Source organism: Psittacula echo (assembly GCF_963264785.1).
Source record: "Psittacula echo genome assembly, chromosome: 6".
In the NCBI taxonomy this organism is placed as follows: domain Eukaryota; kingdom Metazoa; phylum Chordata; class Aves; order Psittaciformes; family Psittacidae; genus Psittacula; species Psittacula echo.
Window position 1 is genome coordinate 69,968,048 of NC_137743.1, and position 23,499 is coordinate 69,991,546.

Genomic DNA, 23,499 nt, shown 5'->3' on the forward strand with positions numbered 1-23,499 from the left:
CCCACCCCTCCAACTAGGACCGCTTTGAGCAAGTGTGACACCATCCTGTAAAAATGTAAATGTGCCAAATGCGTGCATAATTCTTTCAAGAAGGCTGTGCCTACAATAACTTTTCTCTTTCAAGTAAACACGTAAATATCCAATGACCCATTACTTTTGTCAGGGATAAGCGCGCATAAGTGGCAGATATTCTGAGAGAAGAGGCTCGAATTTAATTTAGCAAAGTTCCAAGCATTGCTGTATATAAGTTTAGTTCTCACCACAACCAAAAACAGGAACAAAAGCCTAGAAGCCAATCAGAACAGGCACATTTTCAGAAAGCAAGAAGAATGTATGGGTGGTCATTTTTCTGGTTGGTGTTCCCTTCCTCTCCCACTAAGGGACAATGGGCAACAAGGGAAGACATTTCCCTTTCTGCTGTCCACTTGAATGATACCAGTAACTTTTACAAGGAAGTATTCTGCAGGCAGTTGCATCTTTCAAAAAAGAAAAAAAAAAATAAATCTATATTCCTCATGTTTTCCTAAAGAAGGATCAATTCTCTAGCTAAGTAGCTGTCACTCCTGTCTAGATCTGTATTACTGTGAAGATCCTCAATTCTTTTTCTCAACTAAAAGCATCAGAAACTGAAATGTATTCCTTGAAGAACAGCAACAACAACAAAAAAATCTGTTAAAGGAAAGCATCAAGTAAAAAGCCTATTTCTGACATTTTAGTTGAGCTTATTTGTTCGCTTTCCTTGTAGTTCAGAGGCCAGAACAACTGGTAATACCATATGCCTCTAATTACAGTTTTGTTAAAAGTTTTCTTCTTTGATAATGCATGGGATTGATGCACCTTTAACAGATAATAACAGTACTTTTTAAAAAAGAAGAAATAGGGTGCTCTGCCAACACTGAACATATGTCCAAAGAAGCAAACTGTAAGGCTTGTTTACAACAGTTCCCCAGGCTGTAGTACAGACTACAGCAAAGTTTTTCAACTTTTCATCTGCAGGCTGCAGTTGGGTCTAAATAGCACCAGGAAAAGCAAGCTTCCATGATTAAATTTACTGCAAAAAGAACAAACTTAAACTATTTGAATGCCTTTTTCCCTTAAAAAGAAAAAAACCCATAAAATCAGAAACACGTGAGAATTACATTCTGAGTATCTGACATACTTAAAAATTACAGTACTCTGCCTAATGCAGAAAAGCAGAACTAAGATGCCAAAGTGAGTCAACAAAAACAAATGAACTATCCAAATAAAAAACAACCTCTTCGTTAAAGCTTAAAAATCCACATGGAAGAGTATGATGAACAAGAACCCCAATGCACAGATGATAATAAAAAATAAAAGATGAGGAGATGGAAATAAGTGAGTATTTTGAGGTAGGAGAATATACAGCTGGAGATTAAAAATTAACTGCATGCAAGTCAGCTGGGAAATGGAAGATGGATGTTTCTATTTAACAGCATCATTCACTTCTGAAATAACAGCATTTCAGTTCATGGCAAAATGAAAAACGTTTTCATCTCAAGACAGAACACAATCATTTTTGGCTGGCAAACAGAAAAAAACCCACAGACATTCCCCTCAGCATCCAGTACTAAAGTGCAGTGCCAAAACGCAGTCTTATGTTATTCTATTCTGTAGATTATCCATTTGAACCTTAATCCTCTTTCTGAGAATTGGAGCTATGCGACAGATCCATTACTGGTATTAAGCATACAAACACTTCTGTTGCACAGCAGTTACTGTGACATGATGATCTGATGAAATACTGGTAAAAACTGCTAAATGTATTCCTGAACTCAGCTCTGCTAAATCACACTGAAAATCTCTGTACACAAAGATTTCCTGAACAATTAACATGCAAGAAAGTTAAGACTGTATTAGTCTCAAAACTGTCATTTGTGTCTATCTTTAGGTTTTGAATATTCTCACCAGTTTTTAGACTATATTTAATTGACACTTTACTAATCAAAACCTGTGGAAAATTGTCTTAATGACAGAATTAAAGAAAAAATATTTTATTAAGTAAAGCCTTCCAGATGGAAAACATGGCGTTACTGTAATATTAAACTTAATTTGAAAAAAAAAAAAAAAATAAAAAAATATCCTACGAGAATTTTAAGTTTCACCTGATTTTTAAGGAACAGAAACTGCACTGAACAATACTTTAGTCAAGCACTAGTACCTGTTTCTCCTGATAACCACCATTCACAGTGGGAGCTGTCACAAAGGATGAGCTCTTACCTACAGGGACTTCCCTTCAAGGAACAGCCAACCATGACATTTTCTCCTCTCCTGTACTTGATCTAAATTGTAACTTTCTTACAAGCATAAACAAACTTTAAAGATTCACCCAAGAGTTCAGCAAACATTTCAGGAATTTCTCAGGACTGTTCAAAGCTTAAGAGTCATAAGGTACAAAGAAATTACAGTTAAAGACACAACATCCTGCAATATAAGTTGCTGAAGCTTTCAGTAAAAGAGGGGAAATAAAAATAAATGTGCTTTACGGCTTAAAAAATTAATCCTGGGATTTGTTTTGATAATGAAGGCAGGGGTAATCAACTCAATAAAGGCTTCAATCATGAGGTATTAGCTTGAATAAATAACACTGTACAATGAGCAAGTCAGTGTTCTCTCATCTTTAAGGTCAGGTGAAACATAATTCTGATTATTAGAGAAAAAAAATCAGCACAAAGAAGATGCCTTGTGATTAAAAGAGTTTCACAACAGTTTTGAACACTGAATTGTAGTAATTCCTACAACCAGCACTGAATCATAGGTTGATACTGATTTATTTTTATCTCTTTAGACATATACCTACACACACACACACAAAATGCCCAAAATAAAATTTCTACATTTATTTTAAAAACATTTCGTTCCTAGCAATTACAGCTGAATCAAATTACATCACCTCAGATTCTTTCTAATAATGGTGGTATGCTAACCAAAATAGATTATTGAAGCAACACAAGCTGTAGTATTCAAAACCATACATTCTTATTTGTCTAAACGTAGTAATTTTCAAAGAATGCTTTAGGTTTTAATATTAAAAACTGTGACACTTAGTGAATTTTACATGTTTACCAAATCACAAAGTGATAGGAAAGAATCTATTGGAATGAGATGTTAAGAGAACAAAGTAACGTTGTCTAGAGACCTGACTAGATAGCTAGCGGGATATGATATTTTTTCTCCTGAAGTCATTTGTTCTCTGAAGAGATGTGAAAGTCTGTGCAAACATTTCAGAGATTATAGTGCTGTTGGTAACAAATCTACTGCACTCTAAAATAGTTAGCATTGTGTTTAACTGATTCCAAACAGTTCACGTACATGCAACTTACTCATACTTTCCAAAGTCTCAAAACTAAACCCGGGAGTTGCTCCAAGAGCTTTCCTACAAAGTTGGGAGTATCAATTTTTGTGTTTGCAGTGCAGCAGGAAAAAAGTGAACCTGTCTGCACATTTATTTTTACATATAGTAACATTCACGTATTACTAAAAGCGATCCCTTAAATTCAACTGTGTACGTCTGGTTATTGTTATTTGCAGCAAACAACTGATTCACAGAGAGCAGAAGAAAACAACCTGGCAGCAAATATTAAGACAAATCTCAAAAAACACCTCATAAAATGATTAAAAGAGAAAAACAACCTTTTTTTTTTTTTAATGCAACTAAGAATATGACTAATGGGTTGGCTTTCAGTGTTGTTTTATTTTTCTTCCCCCATTAAATTTATTTTTTCCAGGTAGATCTTGCTTACAGCATAGCTAGTTGCTGATGAAGAATGCAATGATATTAAATGCAAACAGTTAAGTAGTTTTCCAAGCAGCTATCTAACAAGCAGTATTACACAAATTATATCCTTGCTGTATGATTTAGTATGTACATTGTAGATTGTTCTCTCTGTTCTTTATAGCTAACTGAGTTGCTGGAAAACAGGATTTTTTTTTCTCTCTAGAATTCTTCAGGTTATGCTTCACTGAGAATTATAACCCTGTGCATAATTAAAATTGCATTTCATGCACAGAATTAAAGAATTAGATAATAATCTCAGTTCTTAGTTCACTTCCATGTAAATTACTTAGGAGAAAAATAGTACAAGAACTGAAAAATTAATAGGCAAACCAATTGCTAACTACTAGATTAAACCAACTTTTCAAACCATCATAGAATCACAGAATAGTTAGGGTTGGAAAGGACCTTAAGATCGTCTAGCTCCAACCCCCCTGCCATGGGCAGGGACACCTCACACTACACCACACCACTCAAGGCTTCGTCCAACCTAGCCTTGAACACCACCAGGGATGGAGCATTCACAGCTTCCCTGGGCAACCCATTCCAGTGCCTCATCACCCTCACAGTAAAGAATTTCTTCCTTAGATCCAATCTAAACTTCCCCTGTTTAAGTTTGAACCCATAACCCCTTGTCCTGTCACTACAGTCCCTGATGAAGAGCCCCTCTCCAGCACCCTTGTAGGCCCCCTTCAGATACTGGAAGGCTGCTAGGAGGTCTCCACGCAGCCTTCTCTTCTCCAAGCTGAACAGCCCCAACTTTCTCAGCCTATCTTCATACGGGAGGTGCTCCAGTTCCCTGATCATCCTCGTGGGCCTCCTCTGGACTTGTTCCAACAGTTCCATGTCCTTTTTATGTTGAGGACACCAGAACTGCACACAATACTCCAAGTGAGGTCTCACGAGAGCAGAGTAGAGGGGCAGGATCACCTCCTTCAACCTGCTGGTCACGCTCCTTTTGATGCAGCCCAGGATACGGTTGGCTTTCTGGGCTGCGAGCGCACACTGAAGCTGGCTCATGTTCATTTTCTCATCGACCAACACCCCCAAGTCCTTCTCTGCAGGGCTGCTCTGAACCTCTTCTCCTCCCAGCCTGTAGCTGTGGCTGGGATTGCTCTGACCCAGGTGTAGGACCTTGCACTTGGCATGGTTAAACTTCATCAGGTTGGCATCAGCCCACCCCACAAGCGTGTCGAGGTCCCTCTGAATGGCACCCCTTCCCTCCGGCATATCAACCGAACCACACAGCTTGGTGTCATTGGCAAACTTGCTGAGGGCGCACTCAATCCCACTGTCCATGTCACCGACAAAGATGTTGAACAAGACCAGTCCCAACACCGATCCCTTGAGAGACACCACTCGTTACTGATCTCCAGCCGGACATCGAGCCATTGACCACAACTCTTTGCGTGCGACCATCCAGCCAGTTCTTTATCCACCGAGTGGTCCACCTACCAAATCAATGTCTCTCCAATTTAGAGACAAGGATGTCATGTGGGACAGTGTCAAAGGCTTTGCACAAGTCCAGGTAGAGGACATCAACTGCTCTGCACCTCTCCATCAGTTCCGTAGCCCCATCATAGAAGGCCACCAAATTGGTCAGGCAGGATTTCCCCTTAGTGAAGCCATGCTGGCTGTCACCAACCATCTCCTTGTTTTTCATGTGCCTTAGCATGTCTTCCAGGAGAATCTGCTTCAAGATTTTGCCAGGCACAGAGGTGAGACTGACTGGTCTGTAGTTCCCCGGGTCATCCATTTTCCCCTTCTTGAAAATGGGGGTTATATTACTCTTTTTCCAGTTGTCAGCAACTTCACCTGACTGCCATGATCTTTCAAATATGATGGACAGTGGCTTAGCAATTTAATTTGCCAGCTCCTTCAGGACCCACGGATGGATTTCATCAGGAACACTTAACTGTAGCCCAGATCTCCACTTACTATTTGCTATTACACTAACAGTGCTACTTCTACACACATTGTTTCAAAGAAAACAGAATAGTGATAATTAAAGCCAGAAGAAAATTAAAAGATCTCTCAAATGCAACTGTCATGATGATAGCTTACAGCTGACTGCAAAGCTGTTTATATAATTAGATGGGTATTTACATTCTACCAGGATCTAGTATAGGTACTAGCTGAAGAACAGTTTACTTCAATACTGGTTGTATTGATCTTACACAGGACTTGGAGACAATACAGATTTTGTCTGATGATTTCCAAGAATACAGCAAAGCAATCATACTTACAACTGCTTTAATTCAATACACTATTATTCTAACAGGACCATGAAAGCAACAAAACAACACATTCTTTGAGCACTATGCTAAATTTCAAGGCCCACTGATAAAGTTAACAGCTGCCTCCAGATATGATCTTCAACTCTTGAGTTCTTTCAGAGTGAGAGAGAGGGAGAGAGCTCGCTCTTAAAAAGACTGCCATGCTATAGTACTGTTGTCATAGGATAAATGTTACAACAGTTCACCCAACAAACCTTTTCATCAAAGAGGCTATATGCAAACATTTGAACTGCTTGACAGAAAGGAGCAATTGCGTAAGACAAATGTCTCATGAAGTATGTGTCAGCCTATTTGCTCTAAAGGTTGTAGTTGCAGGAACAACAGCTGTAAGGAATTACTCTCATTCACCCCACTTGCTATACAAACAAGATCCCAGAAATAAGCATTCCAGACACTACCACTGTACTGTTTCCTAACAGTAACAAAAAAGAATAAGAAGCAAGGCTTACAGTCTGACTTTCAGGAAAGTCCATCTTCAACAATTTGTGAGCACATTCTTCAAAGTCTAAGCTGCAATAATAGAGAAAATACTTCTCATTATCTGTGCAATATATCCTATGCTAAAAACATTTCAGAATTATATTGACTGATTGCTGATGCTGAAGCTTCAGCTGCTTTGAAATTAAGTATTTCATTAGTATTCAGAAAGGTGTTTATTTTTTTGTGTTTATTGTTGCTGTGGGGTTTTTTTTATATAAACATTTTGTATTTCATGAGTTTGTATCTGAAAATTAATCTCAAGATACTACATTTGCAGACAATCTGAAAACAAGATGACTTGGGTGATTATTATTGCAAGCACTGTACACAACCTCCAAAAGCAGTATATACAACACTCTCCTCTTTGCACTCCTGTTCTTGCTTATTGAAAGCCTTTAGCTAGCAGTAGGTACTTCCCCCCACCCAAGTATAAGGTGAACCATGTAAGCAGAGCAAGGAAGTATTGAACAGTAGCTTTGAGAAAAATAAGACCTTTTCACACATTTTAGTATGGTATTAATTCCTGTGCCTGAAGAGCAATAACACAACTACATTATCTCGCCCCTCATGCAGGTTCAGACGTGCAGAATATTATGGGCCATGCCTACTTTTAATGATGGAGTTGAGTGACATATGACAGGTTAATCTCTCCTTTCACCCAGGTGACACAGGAGTTAAGCCACCATATTTTGATTTGTGCCATGTACTGCAAGGGGATTTCATTCTTAAGATGAAGAAACACCTTTCTGAATACAAATAATGTACACTTCAGGTCCAGTATCTGTATACTTATATTCCAAACAATGCAGATGGCAACAGGACTAAAGAATATCACACTGCATAACTCCTTACTTTCATAAGACACTCTACAGCATCTCTATTTCAAGTGTATCACATTTTTTTCAGAAAGGTGTACAATGTGCTATATAATCTGAAGACCACTGACTTTTGTTCACTCAAAAATGTGATTGCAGTAATCCTCATAGAAGAAGTCCCAGTTCACTACTATTTTGAAACAAACAGGATTTATCTTAGAATAAGAATTGGGATATCCATTTGTTAAAACAGTCTATATTATCAGGTCAGGCTCCATAAACAACAGTACCCGGCCTTTTTTCTTTTTTTTAAATTGTACATTAAAAAATAATTTGATAAGAAACAAAATTCTAGTTCATCCGTTTCAAAATACGTGCATTCAAAGGTGTACAAATTCTATTATATTTACCTTGACTGTATAGCAAGATAAATTGTACGACGAAAGGAAACCAGGTTAATTTCTGTTTTGTCGTGGACGGTAACTTTCTGACCTGGGAAAGGAAAACACAGTTTTGTAAAGAGCAAAACATTAAGGCAGATATATGTAATTTCTTAGAACAGCAATATATACCATTTACTAAATCTGTAGCACACAATGTTAATACCTTTCTAGAAATACCTAGAAAAGTTTAGCACCTTAATGTATTTTTTTATTTTTATTATTACAAAGAAGGAATAATAATAATAATAAAAACCAACATCAGTACTTGTATCATGTGATACGAACAGGTAAATATTTAGAGATATCATTTAAAGAGGGTAACTCTCCTTTTAAAGACCTTTCACATGACTTAGCCACTGCAACCTCTGGGTTCAACACTTTTTGTATACATTCGCAAAGTATTTTCTGCATAATTTAACTATATAATGTTTTTATGTAGTCTCCCTGATTTTAATAAGAAATACTCTGTTTCTACATTACAACATTCTGCAAAGTTCTCTTTTGTTCTGAAGCAAGTGTAGAAAAATCTGTTCTGAAACAAAACCATTCTGGAAACACCTTCGTTCCTCAGGTATTCACTATTCCTTCATTCTTTTAAAGTCTGGTAACAGCATGAGTGATGAAAAGTTCAGCGAATTCTCATACTTTTATTCAGCCTGGAAGCTCTGTTCTTCTGTGAAACACTGCAGCAAACTAGTGAGGAAATACAGAGTCCAGCACAGGGCGACAAAGATGATTAAGGGAGTGGAGCATCTCCCTTATGAGGAAAGGCTGAGGGAACTGGGTCTCTATAGTTTGGAGAAGAGGAGACTGCGGGGGGACCTTATTAGTGTATATAAATATATAAAGGGGGAGTGTCATGAGGATGGAGCCAGGCTCTTCTCAATGGCAAACTATGATAAGACAAGGGGTAATGGGTATAAACTGGAACACAAGAGGTTCCACTTAAACTTGAGAAGAAACTTCTTCTCAGTGAGGGTGACAGAACACTGGAACAGGCTGCCCAGGGAGGTTGTGGAGTCTCCCTCTCTGGAGACATTCAAAACCCGCCTGGACACATTCCTGTGTAATCTTATCTAGGTGTTCCTGCTCTGGCAGGGGGATTGGACTAGATGATCTTTTGAGGTCCCTTCCAATCTCTAACATACTGTGATACTGTGATACATTCATGGTATTCTACAAGAACAGGACTTGGCTGGCTTTTTAATTACACAGTCTGCACAAATGTTTCAGGTATGCTTATCCATCAGGGTTTTTTTCTGGGAATCAAATATTTAATTCTTTGAAAACATGTAAACCCTGACTGCTTCCACTGAAGACCAAGAAAGGGGGCTGGAAGCTGAACTAAAAAAAGATGTTTCTTAGTTCAGCCCAGAAATAAGATGCAAACACAGTTGTAAGAAAACCCATTATGTTTTTTTAAGTGACTTAAAAATATGACAGAGCACTCAAAAGTGTTCAGAAAGGTTTGTCTTTTCAAGTTTTTAAGGAAGTGTTTTCACATTCTTTACTTTTAATGTCTTATGACATTATTATATGTCATTATGGTGTCATATAGAATAGAATCATAGAATAGTTAGGGTCGGAAAGGACCTTAAGATCATCTAGCTCCAAACCCCCCTGCCATGGGCAGCGACACCTCACACTACACCACGCCACTCAAGGCTTCGTCCAACCTAGCCTTGAACACCACCAGGGATAGAGCATTCACTTCCCTGGGCAACCCACTCCAGTGCCTCACCACCCTAACAGTAAAGAGTTTCTTCCTTATATCCAATCTAAACTTCCCCTGTTTAACACATTACCCCCTGTCCTGTCACTACAGCCCCTAGTGAAGAGCCCCTCTCCAGCATCCTTGTAGGCCCCCTTCAGATACTGGAAGGCTGCTAGGAGGTCTCCACGCATCCTTCTCTTCTCCAGGCTGAACAGCCCCAGCTTTCTCAGCCTGTGTTCATACGGGAGGTGCTCCAGTCCCCTGATCATCCCCATGACCCTCCTTTGAACTTGTTCTAACATACACGCCATATATATGACATGACATCATGAGGCTTTTCTCACATGAAACTTACGTGGTCAAGAACAATCAGACAAAACTGCTTTTCATTTTCTGCATGTGCTGAATGCTCTTTTTGGACTGTTGTTTTTATACCGACACTAGTAAGGTACCAAACATACACTTACCATCTTCACCCTCCTCTTCATCATCATCTTCATCTTCTTCACTACTTCCAGCCTCTTGATCTGCTTCAGATTCACTGTCACCTTCATCAAGAATTTCTGAAAGAGCAGTATCCTAGATTAAAATACTATCGACCACAGTAGTTTCATTACCCAAAAACAATTAATCCCACACATATGAGTGAAACGGGTGGTGTCTCAGGTATAGAATGTGACAGAGTCAAAAAAAAATGGGTAAGTAAACAACCTATAAATGTGTAAATTTATAAATATTATATAAAAATGTGTATATGCACACCCCTACCTTTCTTCAGCATTTTGTATTTCTCTTCATTTTCCATAAAGTTCGGATCCATCTTGAAAACATCTTTAGAATGAAAAAGAATCATTTAAAACACAAAATTATGAAAATGATGAATATTTAAGCTTAAATTTGTTTTCATGGGGAATGCAGTCGTAGAATTATCTTCCATTTCTAACTTACTAAGAACATCCTCTGGGTTGTACTCATCTTCTAATGGCAACATATGAGTAAACTGATCCTCTTCTTCCACTAGATCTAATCCCTCTGGAATGATTGGATGATCTTTGAAGCCATCCTTCCGTACAGCAAACATAACTTCTATCATATATTGAACACGCATATCAATTTTAGATTCATGCAGAATGTGTCGAAGACGGTCAAAGATTGCTTTGGAAAAAAGACAGAAATGTAATTATGAAAAGGATTTACTAACACAAAAACCAAACCCACAAACATTCTGGCTTAATTATACTTACCATTAATACCCCTAGGAGAAACTTCTGTTAATTTGAGCCCACTTTCTTTAATAAATCCAATTGCTACTTCAATACTGTCATCAGTAGGCCTTTCAAGAAGCAAAGTGAGCATCTCCAAACATAAAACCTCATGAGCCTATAGAAAGAATATCAGTAAAGAATTAGAATATACAACATAACACTACTATGATAGTGATTTACTTGACAGAGCAGTCCAGCCTTTGAGGATTCCACAACACAATCACACATGCAAGTCAAATGTAGTGGGACAAAGCATATAAAAACTAAGACAAAATTTCAAATATCATTTTACCACCTGTATTTACACCAACTTTGTGGCAAATGCAACTATGCACTGAAGGGAACAAGCAAACAATGAAAAACATACTGTTATTAAGAAAAAAAACCCACACATTTCCAAGAATCAAATAAAATAGCATAACTAGTTTCAGTAATGTAAGTTAGTGCATTGTGTCTACAATTAAATCAGGTCTTCCAGGGTGAGACATACAAGCAAATGGCACATCTGGGATTAGTTTCCTTTTTCCCAAAATGTTGTATATTCCCAATGCATTCCTGAAACACGGTTTCTTGACACTATTTAATTGAAGTATCCTGATTTCTAACACTTAAAAAGGTGGCATAGAGCTCAATGCAATTTAGATGCAACTGAGTCTAGACCTATCTCCACAGATGTTTAACGGAAATGACAGTGTGGCAAGAACACTTTAAGATGTGTGGAATAAAGCCCCGCATGACGCTTGCTTTGCATCAAGATTTGCCTCAGTACTAGCCCAAACATATTTACCAAGTCTGGTGAAGCTCTGGAGAGCAAGTGCAATGGTAAGTGATGATAACTGCACAGGCAATCCAAAAAATGCCTTTTCTAAAAAGGTCCTAACAACTTAAAGCAGACATCAGAAGGAAACCTGAACTTTAGAACAGGGAGAGTATCTTCACTTAGGCAACTGCTGCCTTGAAATTAAGGAAAACAGTCATACAGGCTTTAAATTGAGAAGAAACACAAAGTAACATACCACATTCTGATTCATCAAGTGTGCAACAAATTTTGAAGATGTTAGACAAAGTTGCTGTAAAAGAAAACAGAAACTTTTAACACATTGTATATGGAGGAAAAAAAATTTGTAACTCAGACATACTGCAGAGTTGTGCATCTCACAATCAAATGTGATACTGACAGTTGTTCACAATTAACTTTAAAAAAACCAACCCCTCAAAACTGGCACAGTACCAACCCAGAACAGGTTGTCAAGCTTTCATGATATTCTGACACCAGTATACTTAATATACTACTGATAAATCCTGACCCCCAGGTCTCAGCTGTGTTCCTTCAAGTACGTAATTGCAACACACACAATACAAGGTTAACACGACAGAATTACAAGTTTCAGCATGTTGCTTCTTCATATCTTACATACCTTATCATTTCTGCGATATCCTTTGCGAAAATTTAGTATCAACCTCTTGAGAATCAGTTCACCAATATTGGGAAACTTTGAGTTGATAATTGCCACAAGAGCTGCATAAACATGGGTGAAAATCGGAGAGGCACTCTGAGCTTGCAAAATGGATCTAGATAGCAGCCCCCTGTAAAAATATGTAAGTTTAAGATTTTCTTGGTAATAAAACAATGTTTTTGTTTTACCATATACCAATTATTATACCATTGTTCTACCATTATACCAATGTTTTACCATAAAACGGTACTTTACAGCTGGAATAGTTAGAAGATACCAGATGGGCATTTTCAAACTGTTGTTTATCATGTCACAAAAAAAGTGTCGCAAAATGTGTTGCTCATGTGTTCAAGACAAGAAATTCTTACACTGATACCTTATCTTTCATTAAACATTGTTCCTATTCGAACTACATCTGAAAATGATAAGCATGTAAAAAGTCTTCATCTCTTATCGTGCAAATATCTTTTATCCCTTCTCCCAACACAGATTCACCAGTTTTGGAATTTGTACGATTTTTGATTTTGCTGTTGTTTTCTGAACTGAGGAAAAGAAAACACCTGTTTGTGACAGAAAAAATATCTTCTCTGCAACCATTTATGAAACACAGAATTGTGTTTCAGTATAATAACTTAAACAAGCCAAACAAACTTCTATGAAATAAAAATTACATTTCCATAAAAGGTCTTTTACAATAAACATCTACCTAAGAGTAATAAAATTGAATGTTCAGTAAAACCAGAATGGGCGAAGTAATACTTTTCAATGCTTTTCTCAAACAACACTGAGTATTTTCAATGGAATTATTTTTTGGAACCAAGAACTGATTATAAAAGACTAATATTACAGCCTATATGAACGTAAACACAGAGCCCATGAGACAACAGTTCATCATACTAGCAGTCTCTCTTACGTTTGTATCAAGCCTGAAGTCTGAAAACAACCTGAGACTCCCCTCATGCTTCATCTCCCCCTTTGTTTTGTTTCTTCTAATGCTTGAGGCACATGTAATAGAGTAATATAGCAAAACTCTAAATAGGTTAAGAGAAAAAGAAAAAAGCCCTCCAAACATCAAAGTGCACACAGGTATCCAACTCTGTCTTCTCTGTGGTCTTTTGGAAACCTCCAAAAAAACGCCTATGTAATACTAAACACAAACTGCATAAGGACCTTATTCCTACTTACTTTGAAGTTGACATATGAAACAGAACTCATTTCATACTAGTGCACAAACCCAGAATTTTTTCATTTTGAAACTACTAGTTACTTCTCGCTTATACACTGAAACTGGTCTAGTTCAGATCCTATTTACTCTCTACTCAGCAAACTCAGAAAAGGGCCTTACAGCTAGTTAAAACTTCATGTCATTACTTTCATATGCACTTCTCTGCAAATTTGGAAGTCAAAATTAACTGTAAGAAGAAGGAAAATGGCGCCATTTTCCATCTACATTATTTTGAAATTTATAAGCTTATAAATCACACATAAAAACTTCCACAGACAAGTGTATTCAAAATACATTTAATAAGCTCATTTTTAAACTAAAATATTACTGCTTATATGAAAATTAAGTTTCAGGGACATGAAATCTCGAAAGTAAAAAGAAGCCCCACAGAGACTGTTTGAGACTTCATTATTACTTTTAATCGAAATTACACTCAAGAACCACTTGCTCACTCTCTAGATTTTACTTAATTCTCTCCTGTTATTTTTATGCTACTTGCAGGATTCTAATCTTCCCACAACGTATGGCATACATGAAAGTCATACATTCCTTCCCTATAACCTCCTCCAATAATAGTGACTAAGTTGATAGAAAAAGTGTTGCTATCTGTTTGAAATTTAACAAATCAGTTCTGGATATTTTGTTCAGAGGGTTTTTTTGTTGGTGGTGGTTTGCTTGGGTATGTTTAAGTGGTAGTGAACCTAAGAAATCCGTACTCCTTTAGGCTAGCAGATTTAAGCTCTACTAACACCAAAATGAAAGCAAGGCAAGATACAATCACCATGACTTCATGCTGACCTCAAACAGCATAATAATCTTTTCTGTACACTACAACAATAAACAATCCTGCAGATATCACGCAAACACAAGAAAATGTTTTAATGGTAAGACTTACCTTCCACGAACAATATTTTCCTGAAGGAGCTCATGAATGATATTTTCTATATTAGAAACGTTCACTTTATTGACAAGACCATTGATCGACTTCTTCAAGGCTTCCCAACTCATCCTCTGATATGCCAAGCTATTACACAGGTATAATGAATTATTAATGCATAAATCTGAGGTAGCATTGCGTGAATTTATGTATATATATATATGAAAACACAAATGTAAGTTGTAATCAGTAAAATAGATTTAGTTCACAATTATACATTTAACTACTAGGAAAATACCAAAATAACATTATACACCAAAATGTAATTCTCTACAGATAAGGTATAACCCAGTATGTTTAGATTTCCAAGACATTCTAGAAAATCCTTGGCATCCCACTTTTCCATTTACACTTCACAGCAGAAGTAGGTACAGTCATAATTTGATGCTCTTATCTTTCTTCTGATAAAAAGATACCTTCAAAAGATGATCACAGCTCTTCAAGTGTATCCCACTTCCACCAACATTCACCAAAACTCTTTACTGTTTCACTTTGCAGTAGAAATGCTAATATATTACTTTCAGCTCACCTATTTTTATCAGTGATTTGCTCTTGCATCATCCTGAGCTTAGCAGGTGGAATATATGCACCACCTGTGCGAGTAAGAATAGGATCCACTTCTTCCTTCTTCTTCTTTGAAGAGGTCTCATCATGAGCAAGTGAGCTCTGGACTGTCGACCTTTCTGGACTCCTACGATCAGGTGATGAGTATCTTCTCTTCCTTCGATCAGATTCTCTCTCCTCCCATTTCTCATGGTGTCTGTCTCTACCCCTTTCCATCCTTCTAAAAAAAAAAACCAAAAAACAAAAAAATAAACAAGCCGCAACCAACTAACCAAAAAAACCCCTTAAACAACAACAAAAAAACCCCAGACCACCAAACACCCAAGGGTTTGTGCAAAGTTTTCTCATCTTATTCATTAAAATGAGTATTTTATTACTGATTTAGAAAGGGCTTAATACCTTCCTTCTGAAGTTCTGTCATCATAGTATTCCCTTCTTGAATATTCCTGATATTCATATCTGCTGTCATCAGAATATCTTCTCTTTCTCGGAGATGGAGACCTGTCACGCTCTACATCCCTAATTGCAACCCAAGACACAAAATTCTTAGTAATAGGCTTAGAAAAGCAATGCTATTAATATTTACTTGCAATATAATGTTACAATACAGAATTGTTACACTTCTACAACCTGAGTTTCAGTTTATGCACCATTCAGATAGAAGATGTTCCTTCCATAATCACTTGTTGTCAGCAAAAAATAATCAAAAAGCAAAGGAGCACTGTAAAAAGAAGCTCCCCCAAGAACTTAAAATTAAAGCCAAGTGGTAATAACATCAAATACCAAAGATAAATTTAGCACCACACATTCCTTAGTACAAGAGGTTTCATTCCAATTAAAATGTGAAATTAAAGCTAAACTGGTAACAGTTCATCTTATGTCTTGGAGAAATATCAATTGAAGTGCACTCTACCATCTCCTACTAGCATTAATAATCTTGCTCTAAAGTGACAACTACAGAATCAGCAATATGCAAGTCCAAGCAAAAAGCTGGCATCTAATTGCCACTTTCAAACCCTGTGACAATTTAACTGAATGCTAAGGATTTTTTTTTAAGATTTAAAAAAAGATTTTAAAGATTTAAAAGAACCCTATAACTACATCTTTATTTACCGCTATATCAACATGCAAATATTTTATTAATTTTACACTTATTTTTCACTGCTCAGTTATAGTAATATACAGAAGTGCAGGTTCTGTTTCTTTATCTAACCATCTACATGAGGTATACATACAGAATTGTATGGTATAAGAATTAATCATTCTACCTGTCCTCTGGAGACAAACTTCTTCGGTGTGAACTGTAGTTTTCTTTCTTTTCATAACTGGAACCATGCTTTAAGAAAACAGGGAGGAAAAAAAAAAATCAAGTCCAAACATTATACATTAATTACTGTGAGCATGTAAATATTGAGATCAAAGTGTACCATTTCTTCAGTTTTCTACTCCTTTACAAGAAGGGCAATCAAATAAAGCTAATGGCAGTCAGTTATGACAATGACAGCTGGCTCTAAAGCAACAAGCAGTTAAGCAGCTGGACTCCCTCCTACAGGATGCTGCAGGATTTCTCCTTACATTCCTCCTTTTCACTAACCAGGACTTATTTTCTCATGAGTCATTCCTAGCTTCATACACTATAAACAGACTGTTCCACTTGACAGATCCTGGAAGCAAACTTAATTCTAGATTTTTTTAAAAATGTAAGTTTACAGGATCGTTTAAGTGATACACATTTAAAATAGTTCTGTGGAGTGAACCATGACCCGTAGAAGTATGGAATTATACACAAAAATTGGAGCATGACAGCATCTGCAACACATACAGAAAGACACCTTATCAATATGCTTCAAAATTACTTTGGTGGAGTATAGAGGTTATACAGCTATAACCTTTATACTTTAATTGTAAAGGTCCTTTTTTCCCCTTAAAATATTATTTATGATTTTTCAGAAGCATAATCTCATGTTATCAGCCAGTGATCAGCTGTGAAATAAGTAAAACTCCACCCTGATGCTGAAACTCAACACAAGGACTTGCTTATGCACTTATGAACTTTTTGCTGAAATACTCCTCCCATCTGTTGAAGTGGCACTGTTATCATTCAACATGCTAGCATGCTAGTTTTTGCTTCACCAAAGAACCAGTTAAAACTGTTGATTAGTTGAAAACAATGACACCTTGGTCACAAGCTGATCCTGATGACCAGTTATACACAATGATCTCCAAAACCGTAATTAGGAACAACATGGCAAACTATTCTTTACTACATGGCAAATGTGTCTTTACTATGTGGCAAGTGCAGTGTTTACAATAAGCAGTGCAAGTAAAACCAACATTAATGGAAGCTTCCTAAAGAAATAATAGCAACACAATGATCATGAGCATCATCCTATCAACAGACTGATGAGGCTGACTTGCCATCACTCAGACTGGAGTGTATGTATACATATGCAAGTATGTATTTATATTTTTGAAGCCATTATAACATATCCTAGAATATCACCTTTCCTGAGGTACATTTCCAAGACCATGTTAAGATATTCCCAGTGTTAGCTTGCCTCAACCAAGACAATGGTACAAAACAATTGCATTGCACCATTTACTGGGAGCATGCATCCCTAGCAAAGTAATGTCCATCTGACAATTTAATTCCACAGTCACATTGTCTTTGACGGCAAAGCTAGTATAACAAATTCACATATTTTCAACAAGGTTTTCTTTCCCTTTCAATACTCATTTGTGGCACTACACCATACAGCAGATCATTGAAATCAGTCAAGGTTAAAAAGGTCCTTAAGTTAGTGGTTTGGCTTTTGTTTTTCACAAAAATAATCCAATGCAAGACTGTATCCTAAGCTTCCATGACAGTGATAACAAAAATCTTTCAAACATACAGAACAGTTACTGTATTCAAACAATATTTAGCAGATGGGAAGAAGTGGGTCTTTTCAGGATGATCTACTCTCATGATTTCTACGTCATCTACCTTTGCCCAAGCAGACCCCAAAAGAGAAGTGTTCACAGAAATAAAGCAATGTTAAGGATGTCTCTGTATTTGCCAGTTATCATGCGCCATTGCAAAAGCAGCTATTTGCTGAAGAACTTGCCACCCTCAGCTCTTTGTGACCAGGCTTTCTTCCACAAGTCACAGTCTTCTTCCTTGTCCATTTTTATCAAAATGATTAAGTGAAAGTGTCCAAATAGCATGCTTTTACTAACTGCCTTATTTTGACAAATGAGGAAGCACTACCATAACCACCAGACTGGGAAGATATTGAGAAGGTATCAAGCGATCCCTCAAGCATCTCTATTAAAAACCACTTCAGTTAGAAAACTTGGAACCAAAAGAGTGAAGAAGCCTACGCAGGGTCAAACTCTAGAAACAGGCAGAGAAATACCAAAGATTTGAGACAGGGTATTGCTCTGCTAACCTGTCCCAAACTTAAAGCGTACTTTACAAACATCATATTTCTAAACCATTATTTGACAGTAATTTTAAAGCCATCTCCTTGCATTCCTAAAAAAATCACTCCCAACCATTCAGAAATGCACCACACAACTTTTAAAAGGGAAACAAAGTTTACCTTTCACAGTAAGAAATACAGGTGCCACATTAATTGCTATTTCCTATCTTTTCATTTTAACATCATTGTTAATTTTTCAACATCTTTTTCCCATTATTCCACATGCTTATGTTCTCTGCTGACCCACCATTATGCCACTTTTTACCCCTTACTTTATCATTATATGCTAATAGTGCTCAGAAGTCGTACTGTTGGGATAATAAGTGCTAGAAACAGCTGTAATTCATTGACTTCATAATAATATTTCTCGTGTAAACAGCTGCTGTCAATTATGCATATTGTTTGCTTTAAATCCAGGGAGGTTTATTTACTGTACCATCAACTACAACCATAATCACCAGTAATAAGTGAATAATAAAATACTACAATTTAAAACCACTTACATTTACTTGTGTAACCCTGCTCTTCATCTTGACTTCCTACTTTTTATGAAGCTCTGAATGTGCAGCAATGAGACAATCCAAGGTGGAGTTCAGCATACAAAAAACATTTCATCTATAACACGCACAAGACAATAAAAAGGGTTTCACTGCACAAGGTGCCGGAACTTGCTCTTTTAATTTGTTCTTTAAAGCTACGCTTGCGTAACTCCTTAAACCAAAACAAGCACTTCCCCCAACCCTAGCCAGGCCTCTTACTGTTACACAGCACCTGTCTCAGGAAAGAACGGCTGCACAACAGCAGCCGGGAAGACGAGGCCCTGTTCACGGGCCCAGCCACACGGCGCCCGCTCCCGACTGGCCACCGAGCTCTCCGCCGGGCTGCGTTAACACCCGCTGTTGAGCCGCGACTTCCGAGGGGAGGTCCCGACCACTCAACCCATGGGCGCACCCGGCGGGCGGGTGAGCGGTGCGCGGGGGCTCCCCGCGCTCCCGGGGGCAAGGCAGGAGGGGAGAAAGATGACCCACTGCCCTGCTCGCGGGACCACAACCACCCACCGCCCGCGGCCCAGCCAGCTCCACACCTACCGCCCGCCACTGCGCACGGCCACACTGCCTTCACTTCCGGGGCACCGCGGCGCACAACGCGCGCGCGCAGCCGGCAGTAGTTCTGTTGCCAGTAGCTTCCGGTAGCCTGGGCACCGCTGCACGACGGGAAACGTAGTTCGGCGGTAGCCGCCATCTTGCGTTTTGGGGGGGGTGTGCTGGGAGCCGTTCACCGGGTTTGTCCGTTCAGTTTCGTTTCAGTTTGTTATTTAGAATTAAAATGTTAAAATTTTTTTTGCGGTTGTCGTAGGGAAAAACAAAACAAAACACCAAAACCACAAGCCAGCGGGACATAAGCTGATAGAGTGACTCCTGACTATAGTTCTATAGCAGGTGTATTGCTCCTTCCTGTTCAGCCTGCGCTTCCCTAGTGCTGCCTTCTTAGGTGAAGGCGTCTCGGAAAAAACAACCCTATTGCTACCAAATGTACACGGTTTCCGTTCAAAATACAGATAATGGCTAACAAGCAGTCAAGTCCTATACGAATGAGAAGTCTTCCAGCATCTCAGTGAATTTACTGAGTGAATTTAGTACACTGGTGCCTTAAGTAACACCTGTAGTGCACACTTGCTGTCACACAGATGAGTGGTTGGTTAAACATTACTTGAAGTATGTCTAAGACACATAAGACATGACACTATGTTCGGTGTTAAAATGCTGTTAGGATACCTGTTTATCACAGGGGGCATTTTGGCCTCTGAAAGCCTGAAGTAATTGGGCACTGCCAATTAACACTAACACAGAGCCTGTGGCTTATTACAGGCACAAATTTGTTTGGCTTGTGGAAAGTCATTAAATGCATAGGGAGGGAAAACCAAAAAAAAGGACAAGAAAATGCTATGTAAGGTCTTAAAATTATTATGGTTCATTTTCAGCTCTTGCGAGATAATGAAAATAAACTCTTTGCAGGCACAGCACATCACGGTCAGAAAGGCATTAATTCAGCCAAGAGCCAGATGGCTCCTGCAGGGACATCTGTAACTGAGCGGTGTGGCTGTTCTGTTGTGCTGCACCCACCAGTGTCCACATGCACGTGTAGTGGGACACGGTACTTGTTGAGGGGAAGAAGGTGGCAATAAGGTGAGAGCAAAGCTGGAAAAACAATACTAACAATCCTGCCTTTCAAACAGAATGCAGAAACACATCAACTGCAGAGGATTCTGATGAGTGTTGAGCGTCTGTTAGCCTTACGCTGACTCACAACCACAGTTACGGTGTTATCTAACCCATTCCCTGTGTTCGTCTCACAGCTGAAATTTGCTGAACTATGGCATTCACAGACCAATCCACAAGATTGTTTCTTGTGAGCAGCAGGTATTTGCCTGCAGTATCCCTTCAAGAAATGGGAAAAGAAAGCATGTAATTTTACATGTTTCATTCCTGTTCCCCCCTGCCCTCCTGTGAGAACTGCACCCTCGACCATGCACTCTGACTGTGTTAGTGGAAAAATGGCTCCTTTCTCACAACTAGGAAGCTGTCAAGAGGGAGGTACTTCCACAGTACTGTAGAGTCCTTGCCCTGTCTCAAGCCTCCAGGCAGCCCAGGTGTCCAGGTCTGGGGCCAGAAGCTGAGTGACTCCTGGTTGTGCCTAGAGTCCTGTAGCCTTCCTCTACCATGTATTTTGCAGCCCTGATGCCTTGGTCCTCTAGGTTGGTGAGCCAATCTGAGTAAGTTTTTAGTGACTGTGGTCCTAAAACCTGCAAAGTCCTTGCTAGCATTCTGTAAAGCAAGAAGACCAGATAGCTGAATCACTCAGTTCAGGTGCAGAATGACTAAGAAGGGTATAAGGTCTTAATGTCTTCTTTGTGTTGTGATGGTGGCCAGTCTCACACACCAGACAACAGCATAGGAAAAAACATACATTATTATATGAAATAATAGGAAAAAGTTATTGAAACTTTGCAGAAAACTAGCTAATTTGATTTACCTCAAAGTATGGAATAAACAGTGAAATCAAAATAATGAACTAAGAAAACAAAATGAAGATGTTTCATAATAATAATAAAAAAGCTGTATTTTGAAATTTATGACACAAAGTTCTGTGTAAAGTAAAAGTCCTATTCAGTGGTTATTTTTGAGGATGATCCCTTCAGTGCTGAAGTACTGGAGAGTACTGGAAATCTTCTATTGACTTATTCTGTAACGTTTATTGGTTAGGCTACAAATTTTAAGCTCCACACTTTGCTGGAAAGCACAGCTCTCAGTATCTTCTTGCTTCTTTCTAAAAATGATTTAGTGTCAGGCATCCCAGGATTTTCTTCTTGTTCACAACAGCTCATGCTTACATACAATTGCTGGAACAGCTACTGTTTTTTAAATGCCCTTTCAGGTCACTGATTTGTGTCCTTTATTATTCAGCAGTCTTGTTCTTCTGTTAGCACTTGATGTATACCCATGTGAGTCTGTTCTCATTGTGGGAATGATAGAAGGTTTCTGCTTTTGGAGGATTAAGATGTTGATTTAAAAAAGGCAGTTACTGGAAGCATGGGGATATTTGTTACTCTTAATAATAAGGGAACTTTAATTTGTACATGTTCTGAAAGATTTGTCATTGCTTAACTACATGCATATAGAGCACTAGATGAGAGCATTAAAAATTTAGTTGTGCTTACATGTTTAACACTTCACATTTTGTTCATTCTCATCAATATGGAAATATTGTATTTGTTTCATGAGAATTCCCTTGGGATAAGGCTATTTATACTGAAACAAAATGTTTTTAAATCCCAGTGATGCAAAACACTTTCTCACTGTGCCCTGTGGATTGCTTTGCAAAATAAACAGCATTCTCTGTATCACATTCTTGCTTGAAGTGTGGGGCTGGCGAATTTGCTGAGCTGGGGCCTAACATCTGTGAGCTTGTAAACAGCATGGGCTTATCATGATGACTTTGACTTACTGCTTAATTGCTTGGGGATTTTTTTTTTTTAATGTTTGGCTTGCATATTTTCTAAAGGCAGTCTTAGTTATATAGCTTGCAAATGTTACAGTAATTATGCTTCACTTGAAATAGGGCTTGATTCTACGACCAGGTTCTGTCATGCAGATCATTACCAGTGACATTAGGACATTACATCATGTAACCAGATGTTCCAAAATGCAGTAATTTAAAAGAACCATTTCTTCCCAGCATTTGTGCTTACATTGAGTATGCATTAATAAGTATGAGGCTGGGATTTTTTGATGCAAATACAGGAAAACGTCTTAATCATTATAACTTTCATGGAGTCATACCATTTAGTTAAAATTCAGATCCAGCATTTCATTTTGCAAAGGTGCGTGGGTGCCATTAAGGGTCCATTGTCACTGGTGCTTTGTGAATTAATACTGGCTTCTACAAACATACCTATTTGGCTTGATTGGCTTGCAAAATATGTGAAGAAGAGATGAGGTACATAATCAAATGATGGTTTCTACATATTATTATGAAACCCCAATGTTTTTTTTTATTCCCCTGTCATCTGTTCTTAGCATTCTTAAAATGATGCTGCCTCTTAGCTTTTCTTTTGTTCATGCACTTCTCTGTTTCAGTCGGGTCACTGGTAGTAATGAGAGCTATATTCAAAACACGAGTACTTCTCCCGTTAGTAGTGCTCTAAGCGCTCTAGGTTAGATGACTGGTAGTTTCTCTAGATAATTTTTCAATTAACTGCTTCATGCAGGCAGAAGAAGAACACAAAGGATTCTGCATACTTTCTGATTTTGTTCAAACAGAAATCCATTTTCCTGCTTTATAAAGGCTTGTTTTTCATACTGTGCTCAGGGAAACAACTTGCCTTTTCCCCTCCTTCTTCACTAAATTTTCTTAAGTTACATATTCCTCTGTTCCTTAATGATACCACATTCCTGGCTGTGCTTGCTTTCTCCTTTACCATATAATTTCTGTTCAGGACTCCCGAGTTGTTTTTCCAGTTTTGCTAATTACTTCCTGTGGTATAT

General features: G+C 38.1%; 1 protein-coding gene across 4 annotated transcripts in view; it reads right to left on the minus strand.

The window, feature by feature from the left end:
- The window catches only part of CWC22 (CWC22 spliceosome associated protein homolog), a 32,888-nt gene extending 13,266 nt beyond the window's left edge, over positions 1-19,622 (minus strand). For 2 of the 4 annotated variants that reach the window (XM_080620451.1, XM_080620449.1), the window contains exons 1-14: positions 19,543-19,622; positions 18,958-19,069; positions 16,259-16,326; positions 15,390-15,509; positions 14,956-15,210; positions 14,385-14,513; positions 12,226-12,394; positions 11,824-11,877; positions 10,787-10,922; positions 10,491-10,697; positions 10,311-10,373; positions 10,010-10,105; positions 7,796-7,877; positions 6,540-6,600 (exon numbers count right to left, since the gene is read on the minus strand). In XM_080620451.1, the coding sequence (XP_080476577.1) occupies positions 6,540-6,600; positions 7,796-7,877; positions 10,010-10,105; positions 10,311-10,373; positions 10,491-10,697; positions 10,787-10,922; positions 11,824-11,877; positions 12,226-12,394; positions 14,385-14,513; positions 14,956-15,210; positions 15,390-15,509; positions 16,259-16,326; positions 18,958-18,984 (1,467 nt within the window). In that variant the 5' untranslated portion in view covers positions 18,985-19,069; positions 19,543-19,622. Of the gene's footprint in view, positions 1-6,539; positions 6,601-7,795; positions 7,878-10,009; positions 10,106-10,310; positions 10,374-10,490; positions 10,698-10,786; positions 10,923-11,823; positions 11,878-12,225; positions 12,395-14,384; positions 14,514-14,955; positions 15,211-15,389; positions 15,510-16,258; positions 16,327-18,957; positions 19,070-19,225; positions 19,348-19,542 lie in introns of those variants that run through there. The other 2 variants (XM_080620450.1, XM_080620452.1) reach the window with 2 other exon arrangements.
- Between the last annotated feature and the right edge of the window lie 3,877 nt (positions 19,623-23,499).